The 17653-nt window shown below is 35.6% G+C and overlaps 1 protein-coding gene across 1 annotated transcript in view; it reads right to left on the reverse strand.

The window, feature by feature from the left end:
• LOC131165368 (NAD-dependent malic enzyme 62 kDa isoform, mitochondrial) overlaps positions 1–17653 on the reverse strand; it is a 126331-nt gene that overhangs the window by 56887 nt on the left and 51791 nt on the right. Inside the window, exons 10-11 of the mRNA XM_058123095.1 lie at positions 13630–13741; positions 2150–2263 (exon numbers count right to left, since the gene is read on the reverse strand). Coding sequence (XP_057979078.1) covers positions 2150–2263; positions 13630–13741 — 226 coding nt within the window. The remainder of the gene's footprint in view (positions 1–2149; positions 2264–13629; positions 13742–17653) is intronic.

Raw genomic sequence — 17653 nt, forward strand, 5'->3', positions numbered from 1 at the left:
TGAGGAGGTGGAAGGGTATAAATAGGTGGATACCTCATTTGGCCAATCCAACCCTCAAAGTGTTGTAAAGCATTCTCCAAGCAATACAAGTGCCTTCATTCTCTCAAACTCTCTAGTTCTCTCTCGTCAACTTTGGTGTCCATCTAGCAGGTTAGGCTGACTTAGCATCACAGTTGGTGTGAATATTGCTAAGTGCCGGCACAGATGGCTTAGAGAAAGGTCTAAGCCCATGACAATAAGCTAGCTAATTTGAAGTGTTCTACTAACTACAATGGAAATGGATTATGAAGGGGAATTTGATTAGTTTGTGCTAGATGTTTCTTTTTGCTTTTCTTGCTTTGTTTTATTAATTTTTATTTGTTCTTGAGAAATTTTGGTTCTCTTTGTAATTTTTTTTTATCCTCTCAAAATTATTTTCTTTTGCTATAAAACAAAAATCTAGAATATACAAGATATTATACAACTACAACAACAACAAGCCTTGAGTCCTGCTAGGTGGGGTCGACTACATGAATCATTTTTTGCCAATTCACCCGATCAAGAGGGTATTCCTCTATTAGATTAAGGGCTATTAAATTCTTCCTCACTACCTCATTCCAAGTTATTTTCGGCCTATGCCTACCCCTTTTCATGACAGACACAACAACTAACTCCTCCTTATAGATGCGCTACTAGGCCTACGTTTCAAATGCCCAAACCATCTAAGCTGCCCCTCTCTTATCTTGTTTTCAACTGGTGCTGTGCATAAATTATTATGTATATGTTCATTTCTTACTTTATCTTTTAATGTTAAACCACTCATCCACCTTAACATTTGCATCTCACAACTTTTATTTTTTGCACATGTTTTTTCTTAGTTGCCCAACATTTTGAACCATAAAACATAGCCGGTCTTATAGTTGTCTTATAAAACTTTCCTTTTAATTTTAAGAGTATTCTATGATCACACAACACACCTAACGCACTCCTCCATTTTACCCAACCTATTGTAATTCTATGTACTACATCTTCTTCAATTTCCCCCTCAGCTTGCATAATATATCCAAGATATCTAAATCTATCAATGCTATTAATCTCTTGGTAATCAAGTTTAATCTTCTCTCTATTGCTACTCCTTGCATTACTGAAATTACATTTCATATATTCTATCTTATTCCTACTTATCCTAAACCCTTTAGACTCTAATGTAACTCCAAAATTCTAACTTAGATTCCACTTTGCTCCTACTATCATCAATCAACACGATATCATCTGCAAACAACATGCACCAAGGGATCTCATTTTGGATATTCTTAGTTAGTTCATCAATTACTAAAGTAAAAAAATAAGGACTCAAAGTAGAACCTTGATGTACACCAATTGTGATTGGAAAATCTCTAGATTCACCTCCTGCAATCCTAATGCTAGTCACTACTCTATTGTACATATCCTTAATGACCTCCGTATATTTACTACAAACTGCAAAATTTGCAATAAAATTTACAAAAAATAAATATGCTTTCATGCATGTCACATCACCAAGATTTTAGATTGTGTAGAGAAAAAGGATGAAAAGGTAGAATACACTGTGAAGTGGGATCTCAGACCTCATTACATCTATTCCGGACCTCTGGTATGATTCACTTAGGGAGCTATATAGAGAAGGAAGAAGACAATAAGAGAAATGTAGAGGAATTTCAGGTCGAAAACTCTCAATTTGACATTTTGTAATAGATAAGGATTAATTCATCAAATTACCTGATATTATATCATAATTATATAGAAGAATGTGTGAGTGCATTTATTTATTCACTTTTTTTTGGCAGAAATGAGTGGATTTAACCTAAACCCCAAGAAATGTAAAATTTTTCCATTTGTCTCAGGCGCAATGTGTGCTCATATTATTTTTATTCCACTCAAAACGCTTTGATTTTATTACAATGAAATATTTGCTAGAACTTCAGTAACACTGATCCCCTCATTCAACGTGCTGAAGAATGTAACTCATTTTTAGCAAAGGCCCAGGCTCACATACAGTTGTGCGTACCAGATGCTGATCCTAAATACACTTGTATTCATCAAAGGAATACACGCACACACAAAAACAACAATCAAACTAACGAACAAGCAATCAATTGTAATATTTAGTATGTAAGGTTGGATTACGAACCACATCCACAAGAGTTGCACCTTCTCTTAGTCCCTGACGACCAGCTTCTTTCACATTCCTTGCAAATGGCAAAGCATCTGGATCAATACTTTCACGCTCCTCTGTGATCAGGCCCTGGTTCAGAAAATAAAGTGTATTGTTTTATAAAGTTTGACCAAGAGAAGTGTGAAACTGTCAGAAGAGTGTGACCAGCTATTCTGCATCATAGCGCCACCCCCCCCCCCCCCCAAGGAAAATGTACAATGCAAAGGCTACTCACTAACTCTGAATTCCCGTGGATTAGACCATCAACCAGCATTATAAGCATGAAGCCAAATAACGAATTACTGCAGAGATCGGGTATAAATAAATATAATGTGTTTCACGTTCTATTTATTTATTGATTTATTTTGAGAAATAGTAAATTGAAAGAAAGATGAACAATAAATGGCTGACGATTCCTATAGTTGTTTTGTCCTAGAAAGTTTAAAAACCCCTGCTAATTTTGTCAAACATTTTCGTTGAAATGGTAAAATTATATATATTTAGATGCTTAAAAATCATAAAAGTACATGTAGAGAATGCTATCCAAAAACCATGCATGAACTAAGAACATTGCAAAGGCCTAAGGTTCAAACTTCTGGGCATAAAACAGATTGCAGTTCATGCTTCAGAAACACAATAAAAAATGTCAAGTGGAAAAAAACCTTATATATGCCAATTACAAACCATAAATCGAGTTATACTTAGTTTATTTACTTTACACTTAGTTAACTTACTTTACTATTACTTAATGCATTGTCTGCACAATGAAAGCTGAAAAGCACCAATACTGACATGAGACACAGATATGGAACAACACTAACACGGCAATATGACAATTTCAAAAAAAAAAAAAAAAAAATGAGGATACAACACAGGAGGGATAGAATAATTAATTAATATAAAAATATATACTCAAGCCCGTTTTTCCTTTTAGGTCCATAACAAAACAAACAAACCATATTTCCATAGAGCAGCCCAGCTTTTGCTCCTCTGAAACACAATAAGGAAATAACCATCATATCCTCAATAGACACCGGACAAACCCAACTTTCCCCCAATTAAACCAAATAACTTGTTCCAAAACCTCCAAGAGGAAGAACAATGCATAAACAAATGAGAAGCAGATTCAGAACTATCAAAGATTCAAAGCAAAAAACACATATCTTGAGATAATGCCTCCTATGCTGCAATAGATTGTTAATGTTTACTCTATTAAGAACAACCAACCAAATAAAAGCCTTAATTTTAGAGGGAACTTTAGCATTCCAAATTATATGAAAGAAGGAAAGGGCATATTCTCTGAATCTAATGGGTCAAGAACTCAAAGAAAGAATTGCAAGAAAATTCTCCTCATAACTCCAGCACCCACTTCCTCACATCCTCCCTATTGGAAGGACAGCAACCCTCCAACAAACTCAACAAAGACGCAAGCTCCTCCACCTCTCTATCATTTAAAGATCTATGGAAATGAAAATACCACGAAAAATTCTCCCCATTAGAAAGCAAAAAAATAAGAAACAATCCCGTTATGTAATGAAGAAAGACGATACAGATAAGGAAACTAAGTGAAAAAAAGAGCCAAATCCTCCACCTAAGGGTCTTCCTAAAAACGAATGAGCATCCCATTATTGCCCACCTCAAATTTGGTATTAGGAATAAAATGTGGATAAAGCTGAGATATAAATCTCCAGACTCAAAATAATATCTAAAACCTACATTAGTATCCATCCATTTCCTTGTATGAAAAAAATTACTTTTAATTACTTTATGACAAAGTGATCTCCTCTAAAGAAACCTCCATAACCATTTACTCATTAAGGCAATGTTTTAGAAACACCCTTTTTTTTTTTCACCTATGGCCATGTACAATTATTAACACTAGGGGATGAGAAAGAGAAAACCAAAACAATACAAGAAGAGGAGGATAAATTTCCTTCTATTATTTAAAAATCTGAAAAAAACAAAAACAAAAACAAGGAAAAATCAGTATAACAAAGCTTTTCAATCCCATTGGGTATCAACTTAAGGCGGTTCTTGAAAAGCCCTGGCAGCTCAAGCCTGTAGAGTAACAAGGAAAACAATTTTATCCCAAAGCAGGCTCAAAGGCAAAGATCCAACCATTTCTCTCAAACCAAAGAGATCAAATTACACTGAAATCTGCATGGCTCCATAAAATTCTTGCCTCCTTAACCCTCTCAAAACCTTAAAAAGAAGTAAGAAGAAACCCATCCAGATATCCACTACTCTCTAAACAAACCAAAAAGTTATTTCACATATTCCAAGCAGTAGAGCAATGCAAGAAAAGATGAGAATGAGATTCAATGTTATTCTGATAAATCAAACAAATATCCAGGGATACTCTTATAAAGCCTAGTCATAGTTTTAAATTTTGAGTTCGACTAAAATGTTAAGGCTTCAAAAGTATAGAAATTTCAATGTTCATGTCAATTTAAATTTCAATCTCAATTTTTAAAAATGATGGAAATTAGTAGTAAGGCATTGAATTTTTTAATGAAACGTCAAGTGTTAATAGACATAATAGTGCACAATTTAGAACTAAAATGTCACGAATAAAGTACGTGAAAGACAAGTATGTTGTGCATAAAGTGCAAGATCCATAATACAATAATCATATTAAAAAAATACAACTAATATAAATGAAATTCATAAATCAGCTAAATATTAGTTTTGATGCAAAAAACAACTAATTTTGGCATAAATAACATGCTGAAACCAATTCTCAGTGACTAACTTTGGCATAAATTTTCAAAAGTCTGATAGTTATCAATCATGTCCTTCTTGTAAAGGTCATTATTTTCAATAAAATAGAAGTTTTATTAAGAGAGAAATTTCAACTTTGGGTTTTGAATCTCAACTTTCAATTTCATGCAAATTTGGTTCCATGGTCAAATTAATAAGTTTAAGATGAATCTTAGAAATTCTGTAAGACAAAATTGAGAGCCATTTTGAATTGAACAGTGGTGGAAAGTAAAAAATCCAACAATTTTGGGGAAATTTAAGACCGTGGACCTTCTAACTTGCACAACTTGTTAGCATTAGGTCTACAAGGACCTGCCAACCCAACCAAGGACACCACCTTAGAAGGAAAATAATTATGATGTTAACACTCCAAACACTCTTTTCAAGAAAAGAAGAAAAATAAATTACATGTTGAAAAAGGGAGAAAATTGGGGGAGTGGTTTTAAACAAATGAGAGTGTGAATCAGTAGTTTCAAACAATTAAAGAGTACATTTTTCACTGTTTACTTCCCGGACTCGATTCCCTCTGCAACCCCCCCCCCCCCCCCAAAAAAAAAAAAAAGTAAAGAAAAGGTACAACAAAAACAAGTAAGCCTCAAGTCCCACTAGGTGGCATCCGTTACATGAATCCTTTTCCGACAATTCACCCAATCAAGAGCGTTGTCCTCTACTAGATTAAGGGGTGATAAATCCTTTCTCGCTACCTCATTCTAAGTTACTTTCGGCCTACCCCTACCCCTTTCATGCCAGAAACAATAACTAACTCAATCCTCCTCACAAATGTTCTACTAAACCTGCGTTTAAAATGTCCAAACCATCTAAGCCGCCCCTCCCTTATCTTGTTTCCAACATGTGCTATGCATAAATTATTGCGTATATATTCATTTCTTACTTTATCTTTTAATGTTAAACCACTTATCCACCTTAACATTCGCATCTCATCAACTTTTATTTTTTCTACATGGTGTTTCTTAGTTGCCAACATTCTAAACCATAAAGCATAGCTGGCCTTATAGCTGTCTTATAAAACTTTCGTTCGAATTTTAAGGGTGTTCTATGATCACACAACACACCTAATGCACTACTCCATTTTACCCAACCTGTTTTAATTCTATGCACTACATCTTCTTCAATTTTCCCTTTAGCTTGCATAATAGATCCAAGATATCTAAATCTATTAGTGCTATTAATTTCTTGATTATCAAGTTTAATCTTCTCTTTGTTGCTACTCCTTACATTACTGAAATTACATTTCATATATTGTCTTATTCCTACTTATCCTAAATCCTTTAAACTCTAATGTTGCTCTCCAAAGTTTTAGCTTAGATTCCCCTCCACTCCTACTATCATCAGTCTACACAATATCATCTAGCAAACAACATACACCAAGGGGTAGTTAGATCATAAATTACTAAATAAAAAGATAACGACTAAAAGTAGAACCCTGACGTACACCTATTGTGATTGGAAAATCTCTAGATTCTCCTCCTAAAGTCCTAACGCTAGTAACTACTCTATCATACATATCCTTAATAACATCTATATATCTACTGCAAACTCCCAACTTTTCTAAGACCCACCAAAGAATTTACCTTGGTACTCTATCATAAGCTTTATCTAGGTCAATAAAAATTATATGCAAGTCCCTCTTCTTTTCCCTAATCTTTTCCATTAAACTTCTTAAAAGATAAATAGCTTCTTTTGTTGATCTCCCAAGGATAAAATCAAATTGATTTTCTGAAATCTTCGTTTCTAATCTTATTCTATGTTCAATTACCCTTTCCCATAATTTCATCGTAAGCCTCATAATCTTAAATCCACGATAATTATTACAGTTTTGAATATCGCCTTTGTTTTCGTACAAAGGTACTAATGTACTTTTCCTCCATTCTTTTAGCATTTTCTTGGTTGTTTTATAATAGTCTTCAATAGATTAGTTAACCAAATAATTCCTTTATCCCCTAAACATTTCCAAACTTCAATTGGTATTTTATCTAGTTCTATAAATTTCCCACTTTTCTTTTTTTTAATGTCATCTTAACTTAAGGACTCTAATTTTGCGAGTAAAGTTCCTATTTTTAGTCCTCTCCTCATTTGTCACTTCCAAGTTCTATCTTTCATTTTGGTTTTCATTAAACAACTTATCAAAGTATCTCCACCACCTCTCTTTTATGTCTTCTTCTCTAATGAAGACATTATCATTGTTGTCCTTTATACATTTTACATCACATAAAACTTTGCATTTTCTTTCTATAGCTCTAACAAGTTTATAAATGTCTTTTTCTTCCTCTTTTGCATCTAGTTTAGTAAATAAAGTATCATAAGATCTATGTTTAGCTTCCCTAATAGTCTTTTTTGCATTTTTTCTCGCTTCTTCATATTTTTCAAGATTTTATATATTTCTACAATTTTTCCATAATTTATACTAATTTCTTTCTATCTTAACAACTTTTTGGACTTCTTGATCCCACCACCAACCTTCTTTACTACCTAAGTATCTTCCTTTGGACTCACTTAAAACCTCTTTTGTTATCTATTGAAAAGTGGAAAAGAAAATTGAATATTCCACCAACTTATGAAAAAGATTACATTCCCTTCAAGTAGATGATAATTCTCATCTAATTACTAGGGATATTTACAACCTACTAAAAATAGAATATCCTATTTAAAATGGAAATCAGTAAAATAGGAAAGACTATCTACAAAATCGGGTAACATGCTACCCAAATCCCCTAGGATCGTGGAACCAAAAATAGCTAACAAATCAACTGATTTGTTAGTTGTAAATCTCCTAAAGGTCAGCTTCTAATAAAGGCTGACAAAAATCTAATAATTCTACACTCCCCCTCAAGTTGGGCTATAATTATTGATTAAGCCTAGCTTGGAACTCAGATCATCAACATTCTTTTTTGACAAAGCCTTGGTAAGGATATCGGCTGTTTGGAGACATGTAGGCACATGCAACATCTTAATTATTCCTTCCTTTATTTTTTATTTAATGAAATGTCGATCAATCTCCACGTGTTTTGTTCTATTATGATGCACTAGGTTCTTTGCAACGCTGATGGCTGACAAATTGTCGCATAACATCTTCATGGGTTCTTCACCTGAAATTTTTAATTCCTTTAGAAGCCTTCTAATCCATATTCCCTCACAGATGTAGTGTGCCATTGCCCTAAATTCAGATTTTGCACTCCTTCTTGACACAATTGATTGCTTCTTACTTCAACATGTAACTAGGTTTCCCCACACATATGTGCAATACCCAGAAGTTGACCTTCAATCATGTATCGATCTTGCCCAATCTGCATCCTGAATACTTCAATATCTATTATTTGATTCTTCTTAAAAAATAATCCTTTACTTGGTGTTAGCTTTAGATATTGTAGGATTCTATAAATTGCCTCCATATGTTCTTCATTGGGATTGTTCATGAATTGACTCACCATACTAGCAGAGAAGCCAATTTCAGGTCAGGTGTGAGACAAATATATAAGTTTTCCAACTAGTTTTTGATATCTGCCTTTATCCACTGGTGCACGGTCTTCCTTGGCTCCTAGTTTGGTTGTTGAATCCATAGGAGTATATGCTAGCTTGCATCCGAGCATCCCAGTCTCTTTCAAAAGATCTAGAACATATTTCTTTTGGGAGACAAAGATTCCCGTGCTTGACCGCGCCACTTTCATGCCTAGGAAGTATTTAAGATTCCCAAGGTCCTTAATTTAGAATTCTTTAGCTAGAAGACTTTTGAGACTACTCATTTCCTCCTCATAATCTCCCGTTAGAATGATGTCGTGTACATATACAATGAGGATAGAAATTTTTACTTTAGAAGAGTATCTAACATATGGTGTATGATCTGATTGACATTGAGAATAGCCATACCTCCTAACTACCTTTGTGAATCTCTCATACCAGGCTCTTGGGGATTGCTTGAGATCATATAAAGATCTTCTGAGTTTGTAGACTTTGTTGTGTGTAGCTTGTGTTTCGAATCCAAGAGGAATTTCCATGTATACTTCTTCAGCTAGGTCTCCATTGAGGAAGACATTCTTGACATCTAGTTGGTGAAGAGGCCAGTCTAAATTTGTTGCCAAAGATAAGAGGACCCGCACTGTATTTAACTTGGTTACAGGGGCAAAAGTCTCTTCGTAGTCGATTCCATATGATTGAGTGAATCCCTTTGAATCAGTTAACACTTCCATCTTCATTGTATTTCATAATGAATATCCATTTGCAACCTACTGGACGTTTTCCAGTTGGAAACTTTGTGATCTCCCATGTTCCATTCTCTTCTAGTGCACTAATTTCTTCCCAGACAGCAGACTTCCATTCAGGTGTACCAAGAGCCTCTTGTATGTTATTAGGAACCTAGATTTTGTTGTGGTTGGCAACAAAAGATCTAAAATTCAATGACAGCCCCTGATATGACACAAAAGTGTATATTGGGTGTTTTGTGCATGATCTCACACCTTTTCTCATAGCAATAGGACAATCACTATCATCATTAGTTAACTCATTAGGGGAAGCCTTGGGATTAGAGTTACCTAGTGGATTTTCACTTGATCTAGGGCTCGGATTAGACTCTTGGATTTGCTCAAGGGATGCTCATTGTTCTATCTCCTTTTGGTTCCTTCTCCTCTGTGAATAGGTAATCAACTCATCATTTTTTGTTGGTTGAATCGTGTCCAGACGCTGATGTTTTGCGGGAGATTCTAAGAAGGGATGTGAAGGAGAAATGGAGTCAGTAGCTAGAATAGATTCAGAAATTTGTGATAGGCGAACAGGGCTAGAATCAGAAGAAGGGTGAGATAACTCTTCAATATCCCAAAGTGAAAATCCTATGTCATCTCCCCCTGAACTTCAGATTTGGGGTAATGTTGTTGTTGCTCAAAAAAGGTGACATCCATGGGAGTGATAATATCTTTTAATAGTTGGTGAATAGCATTTATAACCCTTTTGGTTTGGAGAGAACTCGAGAAAAATGCACGTAAGGGCTCTAGGATCAAGTTCACCCCGGTGTTGACCATGAATATGAACAAAAGCTGAGCACCTGAATACTTTGAAGGGAATAGTGGAGATGAGTCAAGTATTGGGAAAGGACTGAAGTAGAGTTTGACAGGGATTTTGGAATTTGAGAACATGAGAGGGCATCCTGTTTATGAGGTAGGCTGCAATGGCTTCACCCCAAAAGTGTTTCGATACATGTGTAGACAACATCTAGTAGGTGCCGGTTTTTTCTTTCGGCAATCATCAAGAATGGATTTGAAATATTCTTTGGCATTATCAGTTTTCACAATCTGTATTTTTGCTTGGAATTGTGGTTGGATCATGGTGTTAAATTTTTTGAAAATCTGACCTGCCCCTGACTTTTCTTTCATAAGGAATATCCAGGTAAGTCTAGTGTGATCATCTATAAAAGATATAAACCAGCGAGATCCAATAATATTCTTGATCCTAGATGCCCCCCACACATCACTGTGAATTATTGAAAAGGGTTGGGATGCTTTGTAGGGTCGATTGGGATAAGAGTTGCGAACATGTTTTGAAAATTGACACATCTCACACTGAAAATCATTTGGATTTTTATTATTGAATGATGAAGGAAAGAGTTTCCCGAGATACAAGAAATTTGGATGTCCTAACCTATGGTGCCACAACATAATTGCAGTATCATTATTAGAACAAATGATAGAAAAACAACTTTGACTTCTAGACACTAAACAATCGGATTTGTGAGTTGTTCTTTGAGGAGGATCATTAACCTCGAGAAGATAGAGCGCCAAACAGATCTTAACACTGCCAATCATCTTCCCTGAATCCAAGACCTGAAATTCACACATATTTGGGAAAAATTTAGTAACACAATTGAGATCCCGAGTGAGTTTACTAATAGACAGTAAATTGCAATCCAAATTTGGCACTAACAAAACTGAGTTAAGCGTTGGGTTCTCTGAAATTTTAACAGAACATGTACCAGCCACCTTTGCGAGTAAACCATCTGCTATCCTAACTATTAAATTTGCATAACAGGAACAATAAGTAGAAAAAAATTTTCTATCTCTGGTCATATGGTCTGATGCTCCTAAGTCTATAATCCATGGACCTAGCTTCTCCTTTTTAACATTAAGAGCACTTAAAAAATTACCTTTGTGTGCCAAAGAATCGTACCAACCACAGTAGTAGGGGCTGCTGAAGATTGGCTGAACATTTTCTGCAATAATCCTAGTTGCTCCTTGCTTGGTTGGGCTGCAACTATTGAGAGATAATCATCCTTTCCCTTTCCGCATATAAACATCATCACGGAATGGTACCATTGGAGATATTATTCCCATCAAGTTTTTGTGTTCTGTAATGGGCATGAGGTTGCTATCTGAATAGCTGTTGTTGCCTGAGACCATGGTTTCCTGATTGGTGGTGACGTCTGAGACTGAAGAGGTGGAGTCACGTCTCCAGGTGGCCATACCATATTTGGTCATATGAGAAGATTAGGGTTCAGAGGATGCTCTGATACCATGTTGAAATGTGGAAAAGAAAACTGAATATTCCACTAACTTATGAAAAAGCTTACATTCCCTTTAAATAGATGATAATTCTCATCTAATTACTAGGGATATTTACAAACTACTGAAAATAGAATATCCTATTTAAAATGGAAAGCGGAAAAATAGGAAAGACTATCCACAGAATCGGGTAACATGCTACCCAAATCCCCTAGGATCGTGGAACCAAAAATAGCTAACATATCATCTGATTTGTTAGCTGTAAATCTCCTAAAGATCAGCCTCTAATAAAAGCTAACAAATATCTAACAATTCTACATTATCCTTATGATAGAATTTGTCATTTTATTCCAAACAGTATTTGCATCAACCTCATCTACTATCCATTCGCATTCTTTGTTAATTTTATCTTTGAATTTTACCATATTATCCCCTTTCAAATTCCACCATCTAGTCCTCTTGTGTTGATTTATTCTACTCCTTCTCTTCCATTTTTTAATATATATATATATCAAATATTAAGACTCTATGTTGTGTAGCCAAGCTTTCACTTGGAGTAACTTTACAATCCTTACAGGATAAACAATCCTTGTTCTTAGTAAAGAAAAAATCTATTTGGCTTTTATTATACCCGCTCTTCAAAGTTATGAAGTGTTCTTCTCTTTTTATAAAGCAAGTATTCAATATAACCAAATCAAAAGATATTGCGAAATCTAAGATTGCATCACTGGCCTCATTTTTATCTCCATATCCATGGCCTTCATATTTCCTCTCATATCCTATATTATCCTTTCCAATGTGACCATTCAAATCAGCTCCTATGAATGTCTTTTTAGACATTGGTGTCTCTTGTAAAATAATATCCATATCTTCCCAAAATTGGCTTTTAAGATTTTCTACTAAACCTATTTAGGGAGCATACGCACTAATGACGTTCACTATCTCCAGGTCTAAAGCTATCTTGATTTTAATGATCCCATCCCCTATTCTTTTAACATCTACTACATTATCTTTTATGTCTTTGTCTACAATAATACCCACCCCATTTTTATGTTTCTTTTTGCCAGTGTACGAAAGTTTAAATCCTAATTTTTCAATTTATTTAGCTTTCTCTCCTATCCATTTTGTCTCTTGAAGGCAGATTAAGTTAATTTCCTTACAAACATTATTTTCACTATTTCTATACCTTTTTTTCTCGTAAGGGTCCCTACATTCCAAGTTGCTAATATAATCTTAGTTTTAAGTGCTAACTTATTAACTCTCTCCCTTTTATACTAACCCGGTCTATTCCCTTAACCTAGGTGAATTTGGTAAGAACTCATGATAATAAGATTTGAAAAAGTTTTACACTGGCTATCAGCCACCTAACACAACCTTGCTCCTTTATCTGGGCTTGGGACCAGCTGTGTATACAAAGAATTTGTGTTACACAGGTGAAGTACACGTTTGCCCTTTTTTTTTCTTGCAAACTTATTTCACATAGACAATTTTCTAAATCACGCCCTACAACTAGTAGAAACCACACATGATACAACGCATTAAAAAAAAATTAAAGCATACAATTTTGGGTGTAAATCAAAGCTAGACTAAAATTAAAAGTAGAGAAAAGTATTTTATAATATTTTGGCTACCTTATTTTCAGGTTTTAGGAGTAGAGATGGTTCAGCATTGTGGATGTGTGGGTGTTTCACTTTTTTGTAGGGGATTTTTCTGGAGAGGAATATGCGCATATTCATGGGAAAGTAGATGTCTTCATCCATGGTTTGGGATAGTAAATATAGGATTCAGTATTTGGCTTCATTGTGGGCTTTTGCAGCTGGTTGTTTCACAGGAGTGCCATTTTAAGATGTACAGCATGATTGGTGGTCAGTGTTGTTTTGATATTTTCCTTTTTGCTCTTATAATTTCTAAAAAGGGGGATTTCTTGTGCTCCTTTTAGCACTTTCTCTTCTCTTCAAAAAAAAAAATCTCTTCTTTTCCGAATAAAAAAAATATTTTAATAAAGTTAAGAGACAGATAAAAGGATCTTTGCCTTCTATAATCGCACAAAATAATACAATAGTTCTGTCGAACTGGCCTGTCCAGGCTGCCACTGTCAAACCTAGTATCAAATCACAGTAAAAATCCAGGGGCTAGATACCTTGCCAGATAAACTTCACAGCTTCAGAAAAATGGCTGAACGTGTCTACTCACCTTGGCATCAACTAACCAGAATTGGCTACGCGCACTGTCATAAGCAGGTTCATTATTTCCAATCATCCTTGACATCGTTTTCCTTGCAGCATTGAGAACCCCAATTCCCGCACTGTATCATCACAAAAATTAAGCAAATAAATTAGAATGTGCAGCACTACAAGTCCAAGTACTTTATTATTGTCAGTTCACACAATCCACATCCGTTCAAGATATATGTTAGTGAAATTACTGAAGAAATCAAAATAGCTGAAAATCCTCCCAGTTGCAAATATATGTCTGCAGAAGTTCAGAACAGGAACTCATAGGAAAGAGCCACCAGAAAAATGTATCCTAACCCAAAACTGTACAGAAAAAAAGTTCTGGAAAAGCGATTGCTAGAGATTTTATACAAAAACTTCATTAATGCAAGAAGGAGAGAAAAATTACAGAAAAATATAGGACAAGTCATCCTCCTTCGCAAAAACAAAAGGAAAAAAGAAACAACGGAGTTCCATAATGTCAGATTTCTAGGGAATAAATTAGGAAATTCCATTTTTTGAATAAAATCTGAAATTACTATTTCAGATTCTAGTAGTTTCAGTTTCCTGTTTTCTAACCTAGAGATCTGCTGATTTGATTTGCTGATTTTGTGGCCTTCCTATTTTGGTGGTCTTCCTCTACTATTTATTTTGCAATAGTGTCTCTTGAAATTCAATAAGAATGGTTATTCTTCATCTAAAAAATCCTTCATGGTATCAGAGCCTCGTGCTCTTTTTCTATTTTGTTCTTTCTTCTGATGATGTCGTATAAGTTGGCGATGACCGGCACCCAAAGAAATCCTACTGGCTCTTCTGGTACTTCCGAAACCATTCCTCCCAATCCCACTATTCCTCCCAAGTCTGTATCTGCTGATTACTATTCCCAGAATTCAGCCCTTTATCTCACAGTTACAAAACTCAATGGGCGTAAGAAACCATGGTGCGAGCTCTGCAAAAAACCGTGGCATACGAAGGAGATGTGTTGGAGCTTCATGGTAAACCAGCAAATTGGAAGCCAAAATCCAAATGTGACAGTCACGCCTACCAAGCCACTGCTGAAGAGACTCAGGAACCTTCAACCAATTCGGATGCAGTCCCTTCTACCAAGGAGCAATTAGAGCACCTGTACAAATTGTTTCAATCTCCAAACCTGTCCTTAACTCCGTATTGTTCTTTGGTACAGAACTAAACTCTCTTGCTACTGTGTTTTTAGGTGTTATTCCTTATTCTGTTCACTCTTGGATAATTGATTCTGGCGCAACTGATCATATGACTGGTTGCTCCAAATTGTTCTCATCCTATAGTCCGTGTGCAGGCAATAAAAAGGTCAAAATAGCACATGGTTTTCTCTCGGTAATTGCCAGGATAGGAACTATCAAACTCACTTCGTTATTAACTCTCCATGATGTGCTCCACGTTCCAAATTCGTCTTGCAATTTGTTGTCCATCAGTAAAATTACCTCTGATCATCAATGTCAAGCTAATTTCTACTCTTCTTATAGTGAGTTTCAGGAATTGACCATGGGGAGGATGATTGGCAGTGTTAAGGAAAAAGACGGACTCTATTATTTTGACAATGGACCTAACTCAAGTAAACAATGTCAAAGTACTTGCTTAAATTACGTTTCCTGTTTTCAAAGATAATGATATCATGTTATGGCATTATAGGTTAGGCCATCCTACTTTTCAATATTTAAAATACTTGTTTCCCAATTTATTTCGGAATAAAAGTCCATCTTCTTTTCAATGTGAAGTTTGTCAGTTTGCTAAACAACATTTTGCATCCTTTTCCACCCAACCCTACAAACCAACTACACCATTTACTTCATAATTGATATCTAGGGCCCATGTAGAACATCTAGTATTATGGCAAAAAATGGTTTGTGACCTTTATTGATGATCACACGAGATTAAGTTGGGTTTATTTGATAAAGGAAAAATCAGAAGTGGAAATTTTTTTCAAAAATTTTTACACCATGGTACAAACACAAATTCAAAAAAATATTCAAATATTGTAGAGCGATAATGGTCGAGAATATTTCAAAAACATTTTGGGCCAATTTTTTCTTGAAAAAGGAATTGATCATCAAAGCACTTGTGTCGACACTCGGCAACAAAATGGTTTGACTGAAAGAAAAAACAAATATTGGAAGTAGCTCGGGCATCACTTTTTACCAATTAGGTACCTAAATATCTTTGGGGTGAAGCCGTTCTTACAGCTGCATATCTCATAAATAGAACGCCTAAACCACCCACTCCCTAAACCTCAAATCCCAGATTCACCTGAAAATCTGGGTGCTGATGTCCTCTAATTTGGTTTCCTACATAAAAGATGTCAAGACCAATTTTGTTAATCAAATCCCTAATAGTCCTCCTCTTACCCAAACCCCCTAAACCCTTAACATTCCACAAAAGGACCTTCATTCTACACCAGCTAAGACCCCTGATAGCCTTTGCCTTTTATCATAGTTAATTGAGGATACTAATCTACCCAATTCCTTAACCAATTTTTCACTTTTTCTCTTCTCCACATCACCATCCATACAAGTACTAGTCTCCTCCCTACTAGACCTCACCATCCTAAGACCTAAATCATTCAAAAAATCCCAAGCATCCTCGTTTTTCTCTCTTACCCCCAAAAAGGCATCCCCAAAACCAATGGTTCCTCATGAGATAAAGATAGTTCAAAGTTAGTGTGAATACAGCCAATAATGGAAAAACTACCTTCAGGTGTATCATTGTGTCCCTTTTCTACTCCTAAAAGATGCCTTTCAAGGCCACCAACCAAATCTAGAGGGCTTAAACAAATCTCATCTACCGGGAAAAATATTATGTAATATAGAAATGCTTTTACCCATGAGATTGGAAATGTCATTTGAACTCTTAACTCACAAGGTCATCTGACACTTTTCAAATAGCGAAGACTCTTAAATGTCACCATCAGCTCCTTCCATGTACATCCCCTCCTCTGCTTCCTCGTTAATTTCTCCTTCACCCACCCTTCCAAGGTTCTCATTAAATACTTCCTCCTCAGAATCATAAGAAGAAACAAGTTCTCTTCTTCATCTTCAAACACCAATAGACTCTCATCATGAATGTCCAGAAGCATTACCTCCTTAACCTTTCTCCCTACACTCACTCCTTCTTCCTCCAATTTCCTCTACACCAGACCATAGACATGCTCCAACCTTCTCAAAAAGTTTAGGCTGAGATCCCATTGCTAGGGTCCTCACTCACCTCAGTCGCCATCTTCCACTTTCCTTCTCCATTAGTAGTTCCAATCTCCACTATTTGCACACTGGAAGACTTCTCTTGGCTGTATTTCTAAGAGCCCATAAAAATCCATTCTTTGAAGAATAAGGCTCTTGGTTGTTCAAAACGTCCCAAGCCTAAATCCCATGAAACTCTATCTCCATCTATGTTGATAGATTATTTTCCATTTGGGCTTCCCTTGGGCCTTTTCTATTTAGCCTATTTTTTAGATCTTGGCTATAAAAGGCCCTCTCTGGAGTGGATCTATAATTACCACCTCGCTACCATTCTTGTATAAACCTTCGCAACCAAATCTTCCGATTCCCTCTTCTTCCATGGTTCCCATAACTACCCCCCTTAAATCTCTCACCATGAATACACTTAGATTTTCCTAACAATCCTACTGATTATTTTGAAATTTCCTTGAAAATCCTTTCTGATAATTCTGAAATTCAAAATTTTTCAACCTTCGTTCATCTGCATTGGAGCTCCCCCTTCTCTGGCAAGCCTAAGCTTCACCTAGCACCATGGCTAGTTTTGCGCATTGCCTAACATCCAAGGACATGCAATCAGTACACTAGAAAAACAACTTGTCCTTCCTATCTTCAACTGCCTTAGATAACTTCAAATTCACCCTAGTTGAAACACCCACAATTTTTCAAAAGAAATTCAATCAACCTCCTGCCTCCTTTCCCTCCAGGATGCAAATAGATTGAATGAGAACACTTTCAAAATCTTGTCCAAAGATAAGA

The sequence above is a fragment of the Malania oleifera genome, chromosome 10, assembly GCF_029873635.1.
Source record: "Malania oleifera isolate guangnan ecotype guangnan chromosome 10, ASM2987363v1, whole genome shotgun sequence".
In the NCBI taxonomy this organism is placed as follows: domain Eukaryota; kingdom Viridiplantae; phylum Streptophyta; class Magnoliopsida; order Santalales; family Ximeniaceae; genus Malania; species Malania oleifera.